The sequence below is a fragment of the Leopardus geoffroyi genome, chromosome D2, assembly GCF_018350155.1.
Source record: "Leopardus geoffroyi isolate Oge1 chromosome D2, O.geoffroyi_Oge1_pat1.0, whole genome shotgun sequence".
Classification (NCBI taxonomy): Eukaryota; Metazoa; Chordata; class Mammalia; order Carnivora; family Felidae; genus Leopardus; species Leopardus geoffroyi.
The window spans coordinates 60,629,227-60,642,051 of record NC_059334.1 but is presented as its reverse complement, the minus strand read 5'-3'; the positions used below and the strand labels follow the sequence as shown (position 1 = coordinate 60,642,051).

Sequence of the window (12,825 nt, the reverse complement as noted above, 5' to 3'; positions counted from 1 at the left end):
CCTGAAAAGTACTGGGATAGGGATGTTTCATCCTATTATTAGATCCATTTCTTCTCCCTGCGTCCATGAGTTTGAACCTTTCAATGAGCTCATCCATTTTCCCAGTCTGGGGAGACACTGCCTCCTAGCCTCGGGGTCTGTGCTGGAACACTGGGGTTCTGCTTTGCCACCACCAGCAGGGTAGCCTCGGGAAGCCATGCCCTTCTCTGAGCCTGTTTCCCCAACTATTAAATGAGAATACAGTTTCCTTTATAGGCTTTACTAGATTATTGTGAAGATGACCTGAAATAATGAGTAAGAAAATGCTCTGCAAAGCCAGAAGGGCTATCTCCTTATGGCAACCAGAATCTCTCCTCTTGGGGACAGCCTTTGTTTCAAGGCTTTAGTTGCTGTTTCTCACATCTCCAGCTTTGCCGGGGGCTTCTCCTGGCCCTCCTGGAGTTCCCCTCCTCCTCAGCAGTCTTCTTGAGGTAGGAACTCTGCAGGAATCTCTTTCCTTCCCCCCCCCCCCATAGTGTTTCTGTCCTCACTGTCTTCTCTTCCCCTCCCTGCCACCTTCTCTGTTGAGTATGGTCGTTGGTATGTATGAGTATGGTCACAAGTGTGGCCACTAATAGGATGTGACCATGAACTTCTCACGAAGAACATGAGTGGAGGTGGGCAGCAGCTGTCCTCTAGGTCAGGTGTCCCTGGGTTACCCGACGACTTCCCAGTCTCTCACTGCTCCCTTGTACCTCTCTTTAGAAGGCACCTGAATGGTTAGGAGACCTGCCGCATCCCTTTTCTCAATCTGTTTCTTCTGTTGAAAACCATTTGTGAGAGCTTTGCGTCGTATTTATCTAGATGCTGGGGCTGGCTGCCTTCTTTCCTTATGTGTGTGCTTAGACACTTGTAGCAGGAAGCAGGAAACCTCAAGCCTCCGGCTTTATTTGAGGTGCTCCTGCTGGGAGAAAGCAGGTATTCCGTCCCATGTCCAAATGTCACCTTTCCTTCCTTCCATGACCTTGAGTTCTTGATCTGTAAACAGCCATGGAGGGTGATATTTAATACCAGATATGTGCTTAGAGCTGTGTTTAGGTACTCAAAGCCACAGAAGGAAAACCAGTAGTCTCCACAGGAGGGTGGCAGACAAGGACCTTTTTCTCTACCTCTTGTGTGCCCTCCTACCCGTCTTCTTGCCCTGACGCCAATAATCCTGTTTTTAAGATTCATGACTTACAGGTGAAGCCCTCCTGTAGCGGAGGCCCAGCCTGGAGCTTTTGATGAGTGAGAGAAGGGCTGTGGGAGGCTCACCTGCGGTGGGAGGGTATATGTCTGGGTATGACTGTGGATCTCACAAACAACCTCCCCAGGTCACGTTGGATGCTGAGCACTTTTCCATGAGTAACACAGAAACGCAGAGTTTTAAAAATGTGCAGTAAGTTTTGTTGCCACTTAAAAATTATTTCCAAAAGGAAACTATTTCCAGCTGAATAAAGTTGGCAAACACTCAAGAGTGAGGAAATACAGAACTGTTGAAGACTCCATTTCCTTCCCTCTGACTTTCTATCCCTTCCTTCCTTCTTTCCTTCCTTCCTCACTCCCTGTGTAATGACTGAACTTGGTATGTGGAAGCTCCTGTGAGGATCCTACTCTGTTGGGGGGGGTGGGTGAAATGGGCGTGTTGCTGTAATGGCTCCCAGCTGATACTAAGTGCTCAAAACTCAGCCATCTCCGGTTGAGGGGGAAGGGGGTACCACCACCACCACGCCCCTCCCCCGCAGAGGGAGAAATTGAGGCCCAGGGAAGGCGGACTCCGGGCACACGTGGCATGGGGCAGAAGAGGTGGCAGTTGGTGCTCAGGCCTCCAGCCTGTGGCCCGTCCTGTGGTGCGGAGGGATGGCCACAAGGCAGGCCCCAGGTCGCTGCTGTGCCTTCATCCACCAGCACGGTGGATGGAAGTTGTGGCCCTTGAAAGGCTCTTGGGGCCTGAAGAACATTCTCTCTTCCTCGAGGCCCGAGTTGAGGTGGAAGGGTGGGGGAAGGCCCTACGTCCTCGAGGCCTGGGCTCAATCAGGCAGCCGTGAGTGCTTGTACCATCCCAGGGGTGTGAGGGCTCGTCGAACTTTGGTTTGCACAGCGGGGGTGGGACCCTAGTGGTGAAAGGAATCCGGAGACCCACTTGTCCTGTTTGCCTGCTAGGGGAAGAGTAAGGAGCCCACAGCTCCCCCTTCCTCTGCAGACACCATCTTTGTTGCCCTCCAGGAGAAAGGAGGTGTTGCGCAGAATCCTTTCCCCATCTCCCAACAACACTTGCTATGGTGTGAGTGAGTGTGGTCAGGAAGGCTTCCCAGGACACTTGGGTTTTAATCCCTTCTCTCGTGTTTCTGTCATTGGGGGAAATATATGAGTGGTATAGGTGTAGAAAATTGACTTTGCTGTGTTATTAAATATACAATATAATTTTGTGTAACTTTGCTCACTGTGGTGGCCTGTTTGTTTTTTGGGGGAATAGTCCAAGTCGGCATGAAATGTACCGATTCAAATTTGTAAAGTGAGTCGAGGCCTCTGGGGGGTTTTGATGGAGGAGCGGCCCCCTCTTGCTTCATTTCTCCCAGAGGTGAGGCAGAGTCTGGAAGGAAAGCAATCACTGTGTACTGTTCGGGGAGAGGGTGGGTTTCTGGGGAGAGCAGGGTGTTTGTTCCAGTGGCTACAGAGTTTACTGTGTGTTGTGTGTGTGGTAAACGCATATTCACCAGCCTGTTGAAATACACCTTTCTTTAGTGAAAAGTAATTGCATCTGGCGTTTTCTCTGACCGAGAGGTTTGAAAGATTGGAAAAAGAGACAGCCAACTTTCAGTTTGGATTCTTTTGGTTGCCAGTGGCTCAGCAATCCTTTGGCCCTAGACTTCATAACAGAGCTTTTAGGGGAAGATGAGTCAAAAGTAAAGGTTGTCTCTCTGAATTTTGCCTTTTCTGGTTGGCGATGGAGAGCTGGGTTGTGAAGAGGATTCCTAATCTTGGTAACCTGAAGAAAGACTCTGATGGCTGGCTGACTGTCTTGCTTTACGTTGTGGCTTGGCCTGTGGCCGACTTGATCTTTCCATCCTGCCTTCCCAGGACCGGGGCAGGGGGAAGCTTCCTCTGGGGCCTGTCAAGGAAAAAGAGACCTTCCCTAAGCAAGGAACGGCTCAGTGTCCTCCTTTGCCAGGCTCGGAGCACACAAGAGGGAGCCTCCTGCATGTGGTGGTCCTGGATGAGAGAGTCAGAGGCACAAAGACACCAGGGAGGGGCCAGGGGCTGGCTGGAAGAGGAGGTGTGACACCTGGAGAAAGGAGGAAGCTCTGGGTAATCCTTGATGGGTCCCCTGGTCCAGCCTGAAATGACTGTAAGTTGGAAAAGGATCAGTGTAGGGATCCAGTTGAATCGGAGTCTAGTCCTGCTGAATCTCTAGGGTGGCGGGTGCCGCACAGAGTTCACTGCCTGTGCCGAGCCAAGCCTCTCTGGCGGGTGCGAGTGTATCCATCAGTAGCAAAGACGAGATGCCACAGGGGTGGGTTTCTCTTCCTCAAGACCCTGGATTTCTGCCACTACCCAGGGCAGGACGGGCACAGGGAGGCTCATGTGCTGAGCTGCTGGCCTGAGACCAGCAACCCAAGCAGCCCTGGCTGGCCCGGGACCCGTGTGTGGGAGCCACTGCTTCCCTGGCCAGCAAGGTTGGCTCAGTTGTCAAGAGCTGACTTAAATAAAACACCACAAATAGAAACAGAGGCTACTGCAGAAGATGGGATACTACAGGTGCAGAGTCGTGCATTGAGACCCTACCTGTCCTGACAGGGATACATTTCCGTCCCTCAGTCTCTGTTAACTTCTTTGTTTCTCCATCTCTCTGTCTCTGTCCCTTTCCCTCCCTATCTCTCTCTCTCTCTCTCTCTCTCTCTCTCTCTGTCTACATACCTAAGCACTGTTATGTGCTGGACCCTGGGGAAGCGACAGTGAACTACACAGCACTGTGTGACCTCAGCTGGGGGCACAGCACATCAGAGGGGCAGGTCTTCCTCCCTTTCTCCCGCTGCCTGCCCCTTCTGGCTCGGGTCCCCGCCTGCACCGCTGTTTCTTCTAGTCCTCCCTCATCAGGAAGAGACCATGTCCTCTCCCTGCCTCAGCCGCAGCTGACTTCTCCGGGCTGTGCGCGCAGCGTGCCTGTGTTTTTTCCGCCTTTGATCACTGTTCTGCCAACAGATAATTTAGCAATCACATCCCAAGGTGGAAGCACGGAGTTAATGTTAAAATTAGTTGTTTTTTTTTTTTTTTTTTTTAATACTCTTTAAACTTTAGTGGGTGATGAGGCAGAGAGGGAGGCGGGAGGGTGAAGGGGAGCCATAAATTCTGTAGCTGGTGTAGCTGTTCTCTGAGCAGCCGGGAAGCCTCTGATGTCTCCACAGCACTTTCATTAACATTTAAATTAAGGGTTTGTTTTCCAGTCTGTTTTATAGGCTGGGACCTTTCATGGCCTGTCACATGCACCCCCTCCTCCTCCGTTTCCCCCCCCCCCCCCCCGCAAGTGTGTAATTGTAGCCACTGCTCTATCCTAACTGGGCTGCAGCCGGAGTTCAAAGGGAATTCCTGGAGATGGAGCTCTGGAGGAACAAGGTGTAACAGTCAGGATGTGGGTGTTCCTTCTGAGCTGAAGGTGCTGTGGAGGAGCTCTTTCTCCTCTGGTCTGACCTGTGCTTTCTTCTGCTCTTTCAGGGGACACACTTCAATCTGACCCTGACCCCTCCCTCCCCTTCCTTCCCTGGGGCCACAGGGTGTGTGGGAAAGGGTGCACCCATAAGTGCTTTCTCCTTCTATCACAAGTTAGGGCCTGGGACAGATGGTTCTAAGATACAGATCTTCATGCTTATCTTCCTCCTTTTGATGTGTGTGTGTGTGTGTGTGTGTGTGTGTGTGTGTGTGTGTGTCTGTGTGTGTGTATGTGTGTGCGGGCGCGCATGCCCGCGCGTCCAGAATACTTCTCCTCAGAGAAGCAACAATATAAAAGAGATTGCCATCTGAGAAGAATTTATAATAGAGCCCTTTGCTCCTAAAAAGTGCATTCTAGCACAGACGGATACCGTATGTAGTTGTTAGCTCTGAGTGTACACATTTGAAATAGCTTACTGATTTAGGAGACCGTCTGAGACCTGTTCTCCAAGGTTTTGGCATTCAGAGGAAGGAAGCTCTTCTACACCCTCAACGGAGTGAGTTTTTTTTTTTCTTAATTTTTTTTTTTAATGTTTGGTTATTTTTGAGAGAAGGAGACAGAGTGTGAGTGGGGGAGGGGCAGAGACAGAGAGACACAGAGGGAGACGCAGAGGGAGACACAGAGGGAGACAGAGAGGGAGACACAGAATCCGAAGCAGGCTCCAGGCTCTGAGCTGAACGCACAGAGCCCGTTTTGGGGCTCGAACCCACAAACTGAGATCATGACCCGAGCTGAAGTCAATGCTTAACCGACTGAGCCACCCAGGTGCGGCCAGAGTGAGTGGTTTCTAAGCTTCCTTTCATACTGGTATATCTGGTAGCATTTGGGGGTGTTTTGAAAAGACATCCCTGCTCTGGTCTCTGTCCTCCCTATCAGCATCCTGTTGATGTGTAGATGATGAGAATGTGTCCCAAACACCCCAAAGCATCTCCTTAGTTCATAGCTGCTGCTCGCCAGCTGGAGTCCCTCTCTAGACAGTGTCAAGAGGGGCATTGGGTGTCTTTCCTTCTGTTCAGAGGCTGAGAATCCTCTTTCCCTTGGAGCCCTGACCTTATTGCTTGAGTCGCCGTATCTTTGCTCCTTCCTTCATGAATCCACTCAAACCATCCGTGACTTATTTGCAGGATTCAAGATAGTTGAGTGTCTTGTCCTCCTGTTCCAGGTAACCTCGTCAACAGGTGGACACTCTCATGCCTGGAGTCCTGCCCAAGAGGAGTGCGGGAGGAGCAGGGGCGACCCCTGTGCAGGTGCTGCTGGGCTCAGATTGCAGGCTGGTGTCCGGGCCCCGCCTGGTGGTGATTAATCTGGGACACGGGCCGGCAGAGGCCCAGCCAGGGCAGCTTTGGTCCCTCACTGTGAAGACCTTTGGCTCGGACACTGAACTGATCTCTGTAGCCTGCTTCGGCTTGAGTTTGATCTGTCAAGGCTAAAGAGGAACCTGATGGTGGGGCGGAAACTTCCAGCCCTGTCTGACTTATGGCACTGATCCGTTCCAATGGCCCTGTCATGATAATACTCGTATATTTAAGAAGATTTCCCCACCTGTTAGCTGTAACACTCAGATCAGTCAAAAGAGGCACCTTCATGAAATCTCTGTGCTTTTAGTTTCTTAGGCCAATGGTACTTGTAAGCAGATTAGGGGGTGGGGTAGGGTTTGTACTGGGCCCAGGTGAAAAAGGCATTGATGGGATGTGGCCGGATCAGTAGCATAATGTATGTTTGTGTACTGGGGGAGGAGGGTCATGTCAGGGGGAAGGACCACCCCATCCTCCTGTAAGTAGGTGGCTCTCAGGCCATTTGGGGCAGATTTTGGTATTCAGTTTGGAGTCAAGTCTTAAGTTCCTTGTTTTCCTTTTCATTTTAAACCACATTTTTTGAAAAGGTGTCCCTCTCTCCCTCACCACCTTTCCATCTACCAGAGTCCTGGTTCCTGGGCTCTCCAGCTGGCAGTCCACAGTATCCGCTATATTTCCTTCCTTCTCCGAGTTCAGGACAGTCCCACATGGCCCTACTTGGTTGTGGGATTAAGACCCACCCGAGAACAGGATTTCTACTGCTCATGACCGTTATTGTGTGTCAGTTCCTTTATTCTAGTACTTCCATTGGGGGGTTAGGAGCTGGGGACCTAAGAACTGGGACATTTTCCTCACACCATCAGAAAAAGAAGAGACCCCGACATATATGGCAGCAGTGGAATATGTTGCCACCACTGATCTGAGGAACGGCCTGTAAAGATGCTTAGAAGGCCTGTGTTGACTCTGACTCTAAATTTGCTGTGCTGACTAGAGCTTTTACATATGACAACACTAACGGATGCTTTATGCCTCAGCAAGCCAACCGATATATTCAGCTCTTCCTTCAGATGGACACTGAGGGAACTTTGGCAGTGTGGACTCGACATCTAATCCTTGTGTCTCTCTAGCGGTTTCTTGAACAGGATTCTCTCAAAGTTTCAGATTGTGAACTTTTGGGGTTTTCTTTCCTGTCTTGTGTAAGAGTGCTATGCCTGTGTGCTACTGATGAAACCCCCACGCCCCTGGGGTGCCCTGTTAAGCTGACTCCTCAAGATCCTTGCCCTCTTTCCCACTTGTTAATGCTCCTTTTTCTGACCAGGGCACTTTCGTAAGGGGTAGTTTGTGACCTGGTCTGTGGTACCTTGTCGGATTGGCTTGGCTCAGACCGAAGGTGCTGGCAAGAGAGGGAAAAGTGGAGGAAGGAGGAGGGAGGTGGGAGGGGAGTATGTGCATGAAGAAGCCATGGTAATTGCAAAGGGAATATTAGTCCAAAAGCTGCTGGCCCAGGAAATTGCTTTCTGCAGAAGCTTTCCTTTTTCATAGTTTCCAATGCAAATTTAAAACATGAATGGTGCACAAAAAAGTACAGGGGGGGCAGATGGAGTGCCAGTTGGATGTGATAACATCCAAAATCTTGAGCAGAGTCTTAATTGCAAAAGAGAATCTCAAGTCAGGAGAGAGAAACTTGGAGGAGATTAAAATAATTATAAATCCTATTTTGCTATGACCCGCTCCCCTCCCCAAACAGGTACACATACATATATCCTTTCCATGTTCTTGTGTTCAGACCCGTCTGTTCTTGCTCAGCTTATGCTGCTGTCTCCAACTCTGCTCCTTCCTACAGCCAAGTCCTAATCCAGCTTTTAGAGCAATGGTCATGGTGGTCATGGTATAGTATTTGGTTTTCACAGCAGGTTGGAAACAGCAGCCCCATTTAAAGTTGGTGCACTTCAGACAACGTGCACACTGTTCCTGGGGACTGGAGCCGTGGAAATGTGCGGGCTGAAGAACCCGCATCTTGAAGGCAGGAGCTTGCTTACTTTGAGAAGGCGTTAAAGCCAAGGCTCTTCAGCTTCTGCTTTCTCTGGCCCTCTTCACACTGTGAGTACACTTGACGAAGTATAACGTGGGGTCCCTGGGGTTAGTAAGCTTGATGAAGTATAATGTGCGGTCACTGGGCCTTTTTTCTCTCTTGATTTCCTATGCTTCATCTGTCCCATCTAGAGAGGTGTGGCTTTCTGCTTCTAGGCTGGAGACACTTAATGTCTAGTTGCTTCTGGATACTTTGGCGATGGTGGAGGTGGGGATAGGCAGGGAATGAGCATGACTTTCATTATGCTGGCAGAGCAATTAATTGGTCAGGTGGGAAGCTTCAGACTGGCTTTTTTCTAGGAGCTGAGCTAGACAGGAAGTCACAGAGAGGCCAGAGGCAAGAGCTTTTCAAGTACAAATATGCCCCAGTAGTAGAGACACTGCAACTTTGAGGTTGCTTCCCCTCCTTTCTGTGTGGCTCTCTTGCACATGTTACAAACACTGGCTGAACAGATAGGGAAGGAAAAGTTGAGCTCTGTTGGGTAAAGTGAAATGTACCCTTTCTGCTGTGGCCACCGTGAGTGTTCCTCTGTCCCTTCATCATTGATTAGAGGATTTTGAAAGAGAGATTAGCTTGTCTTGCCCTGGGTCAGTCCTGTGGTACCTGGGCAAAACTCTGGAGTCTCAGGAGCACAGTCCCCCTATAGGATGCTTCTAGATTTAATCAGCCACCGCTTAGCACGTGCTCCTCACCCTGAACTTGCTGCACCGTAGCCTTCAGAGGCTATGGAGAGGATCCAGCTCAGAGCATGTGACCTCCTGTCTATTTCCTAAGGACTCTCATGCAGGTGCTTCTTTTCCTCCTGTTAACTTTCTGCCTGTTGCGGTCATATCTTTAGCTGTCCTGGCCAAGTCTGGGCCCCTTCTTACTTAGGCTTAAATAGGAGATCAAGTGAGGGATTGGGCTAGGGTCCTATGGTGAATGACCCAAGAGAAGGGTCAGCTGGACATGGGTGAGATCTGTTACATATGGCCAAGAGAGAGGGACACATGAGTTAATGTGTTTGAAACACCCTACTTTCCCAGCCAGCTTGAATCTCCTTAATATCCAGGGTGAGCTGTGGTTGAGAATAAAAATAAAAAATTAGCAGGAAAAAAAATACAGATTATTCAAAGGATTCTTCCACTTGTTAGAGGTCTGTGGCCAGGAAAATCCTTTGCAGGCGGGTAAGGGTGGATCCAGGAATAAGAGGGAAAGTTAGAGTTTTAAAACTTCATTAGTTTGGCAGTGACTGCCCAAATAAAACCATGAAAACCTTTTGACACACAAATTCCACATCTAGGAATTTATCCTAAGGCAACAGCCAGACAAGTGTGCAAGATGCATGTGTAAAGACTAACATTAAGGACACATAAATGTCCATTAATAGGGGTCTGGTTAAGTATCTTACGGTACATTCACTCAATAGAAGACCACGTAGCCATTGAAAGGATGATATAGATATGTTTATTGACCCCAAAAGATGTCATGACCTATTATTAAATGAAAACAAGGTCACAAAATAATATAATAGTTATTTGACTAGGTCTTCAGACTAATTTCTTATGTAATGGATTTGTGCTGACATTTTTTTTTCTGGCATTAAGTTTTTTATAATGAGCAAAAACGTAAAGTGCATTTAAATGTCAATTTCAGTATCCGGCATCTATAGACAGAATCTTTTTTTTTCTTTATATAGTTATTTAAATTAAGGGTGCATAGACCTACATTTAGTTTTTTATTTTAAACAGCCATATTGGGGCACCTGGGTGGCTCAGTCGGTTAAGCATCCGACTTCAACTCGGGTCATGATCTCGTGGTTCGTGGGTTCGAGCCCTGCGTCGGGCTCTGTGCTGACAGCTCAGAGCCTGGAGCCTGCTTCGGATTCTATGTCTCCCTCTCTGTCTGCCCCTTCCCCGCTTGTGTGCACAGGTGCACGCTCTCTCTCAAATTAATACAGCTTTTTTTTTTTTGAAAGTTTTAAGTATAACTTACATGCCATAAAATTTGTCCATTTTAACATCCAATCGAAGTATACAATTCCATGATTTTGGTCAATATACAGAGTTGTACACCCATCACCACAGTTCAGGTTAGAATATTTCCATCACCCTGCGAAGATCCTTCTTTACATTTGCAGCATTAAACATGGTTTCATGCTTGGGACCTTTTGTGGGGAAAGAAGCTAAAATATTGGAATTTTTAAAAAAAGTAGTATATCAGAACTGTATTTCTGTGTAATGCACATCTCTGAGTGCCTGCCTTATGGATGTTTCGAGAATGCTGCTGTGTACAAGGTCACATGGGAAGCATGAAGCCCAAGAGACCTTTTTTACTACCCAGGAGCTTATAGTCCAGTAGGAACAACAGCGTGTGTACTCAGACAACAATTTATTCCTGGGTACATGCAGTGTGAGTGCCATCATCTGCCAGGATTATTAACAGGAAATTGGGGAAAGCAGTAGTAGTCTTCTAGTTGAACTAGGGGAGCTTTCTGGGTGGCATGGAATTTGAAGTGGGACTTAAGGGTGGCTCTGTTTACACTGCAGACGGGAACTTGAGGCACCAGACTAGTGGAGCAAAGGGAGGGTAAGGAATGGGGAAGCTCAGTGTAAGCTTGGGGGTTCAGAGCAGACCAATCTGGCTGGCTGGGTGGCTTGGGGTTTGTAAAGGAGTGGTGGGCAGTGAGTCTGGAGGGAACATTTGGGGTGCGGTTTGGGGGGCTTCGAGGAGCAGTCTGACTTTAACCTGAAGATGGAAGGTCACCCTTGGAAGACTTGTGACCAGATTAAAGCAGTTACAGGATTAATGTGGTTGAACGGTACATAGGATTCTTTGGATGGGGAGAGACTGAGGCTCTTTGGATACTTTTCCAGGAGTATGGTTTGTAAGCGATGAGTCTGGGCTCGAAGGGAGAGTAGGAAGACAGCCTTGGATTTAGGAAGAGCTCAGTGGTCACAACTGCACGCGGTGGAGAGGGAAGGGACCCACATGAGTTCCTCTCTGAGCCTGCCTGATAAATGAAGGCCTGGTTTGTTTTTTTTTTAATTTTTAATGTTTATTTTTGAGAGACAGAGAGAGACAGAGCATGAGCAGGGGAGGGGCAGAGAGAGAGGGAGACACAGAATCTGAAGCAGGCTCCAGGCTCTGAGCTGTCAGCACAGAGCCCGATGGGGCTTGAACTCACAAACTGTCCCATCATGACCTGAGCTGAAGTCAGACACCTAACCGACTGAGCCACCCAGGCGCCCCAGGAAGGCCTGGTTTTGACCAAACTGAGTTCTGTCTTAGACATGTGGGTCTGAGGCAGTAATGGGACAAGTCAGGTAGCTGTGGCCAGCGACAGCCAGGGATGGTGGCCTTGGAGCTCAGACATGGGCTGGAGACGTGGAAGGCATCAGCATGGAGACAACAGCTGAAATACCACGAGGGATTAGCACCAAAGGAAAGCTCAGAAATCAAGACAGCTGGGCCAGGAGAAACCAAGAGGCCAAAGGTACCATCAGAGAGGCAGGAAAAGTAGGAGCTGAGAGAGTCGCACATTCGGTAAAAGTGGGTGGTGGACAACTTACGTACATTAATTGATCCTCCCCATTTGATGTGGTAGACAAGATACGTAGGGTAAAAGTGCACAGCCTTGATATTGATGCACAGAGATTTGCAAGCATTTTCTTTTCCTTGCTGGATTGAAGCACTTCGTACTTTTCAAAGCACAGTAAATACCAAGTTTTGTTTTCTCTCAAGTTCTATCCTCTGGCTCTTGTTCTGTTCTCTGTTGTTCTACCCCATGGATGTTTTCCTTGAGGGTGGCCTACTGTGGGCTTGGTAATTTTCCCCTCAGCTCACAGAACCACCCAGCCCCAGTTGGGTTTTGGAGGGTCAGCAGCTGAGCTAGAGGACCTAAGTGACAAAGTGAGGGGGTGTCCTTTCTGGTTTTCTCCCATGTTGTTTGCCCCATGTATAATGGTGTTCAGGGCAGAGACAGAGGCTGATTGAGGAGAAAGTAAGAAGCCAGCCGACTACTTTGCCATTTGGAGCAATCTGGCATCAGGGCCGCCGGGGCTGCCCAGGTTCTGGGCTTGCTTGGGCAACTCTGCCTGTCTGAAATCTTTTTCTTTCAAGGGAATTAAATAGAAACTTTCAAATCCTCCTCAAGTTCTTTGGGGGTAGTAATTCCATGGGGCTTGTCATTTGTGTTTGAAGCTAGTGGTGAGGAGGGCGGAGTGAGGAGAAGCGAGGGGGTGGAGATGGGAAGCAGAGAAGGAATCAGAGAGAGAAATTTTATTGAGGGAGAGTTTGCTGGGTTTATGGGAGGGAATCTCTCCCCTCCTCCCCATTCGGATTTGAAAGGGCCGGTGAATCTTTGATTAGGTGCAGGTCAAAAGAATTTACACATTGTGACCTTAATAACTAGAGGTGATTGGCAGGCGGGCTGTGGGGAGGGGGCCGCGGGTCCCTTTCATCTCACTTAGCACAGAGGAGAGACAATGGGCCCGCCGATTTTCCTTGTTGTCCCTTGTTTGAAAAGGTCTGGTGTCTCTACTAGGTACCTGTGACACGGGGGTCTTGATTGGGGTCTCATAAAGGCCCCTGTCAGTATGTCCAAAGGCCAAGAGTACAAAAGCAAGCAGTGGGTGGGGGTCTCAGCTGACCACTGAAGAAGGGAGGGGAGGGCCTGGGAGGCAGTGGAGGGAGAAGCAACCCCCGAGGGGAGCCCTTATAGAAGGAGGGGA

At 49.0% G+C, this 12,825-nt stretch overlaps 1 protein-coding gene across 10 annotated transcripts in view; it reads left to right on the top strand.

The window, feature by feature from the left end:
• The window catches only part of FBXW4 (F-box and WD repeat domain containing 4), an 81,186-nt gene that overhangs the window by 29,797 nt on the left and 38,564 nt on the right, over positions 1-12,825 (top strand). For 2 of the 10 annotated variants that reach the window (XM_045438648.1, XM_045438647.1), the window contains exon 6: positions 7,932-8,121. The exons of 7 other annotated variants lie outside the window; for them this stretch is intronic. In XM_045438648.1, coding sequence (XP_045294604.1) covers positions 7,932-8,076 — 145 coding nt within the window. In that variant the 3' untranslated portion in view covers positions 8,077-8,121. The remainder of the gene's footprint in view (positions 1-7,931; positions 8,122-12,825) is intronic. One more of the 10 variants, XM_045438649.1, reaches the window with a different exon arrangement.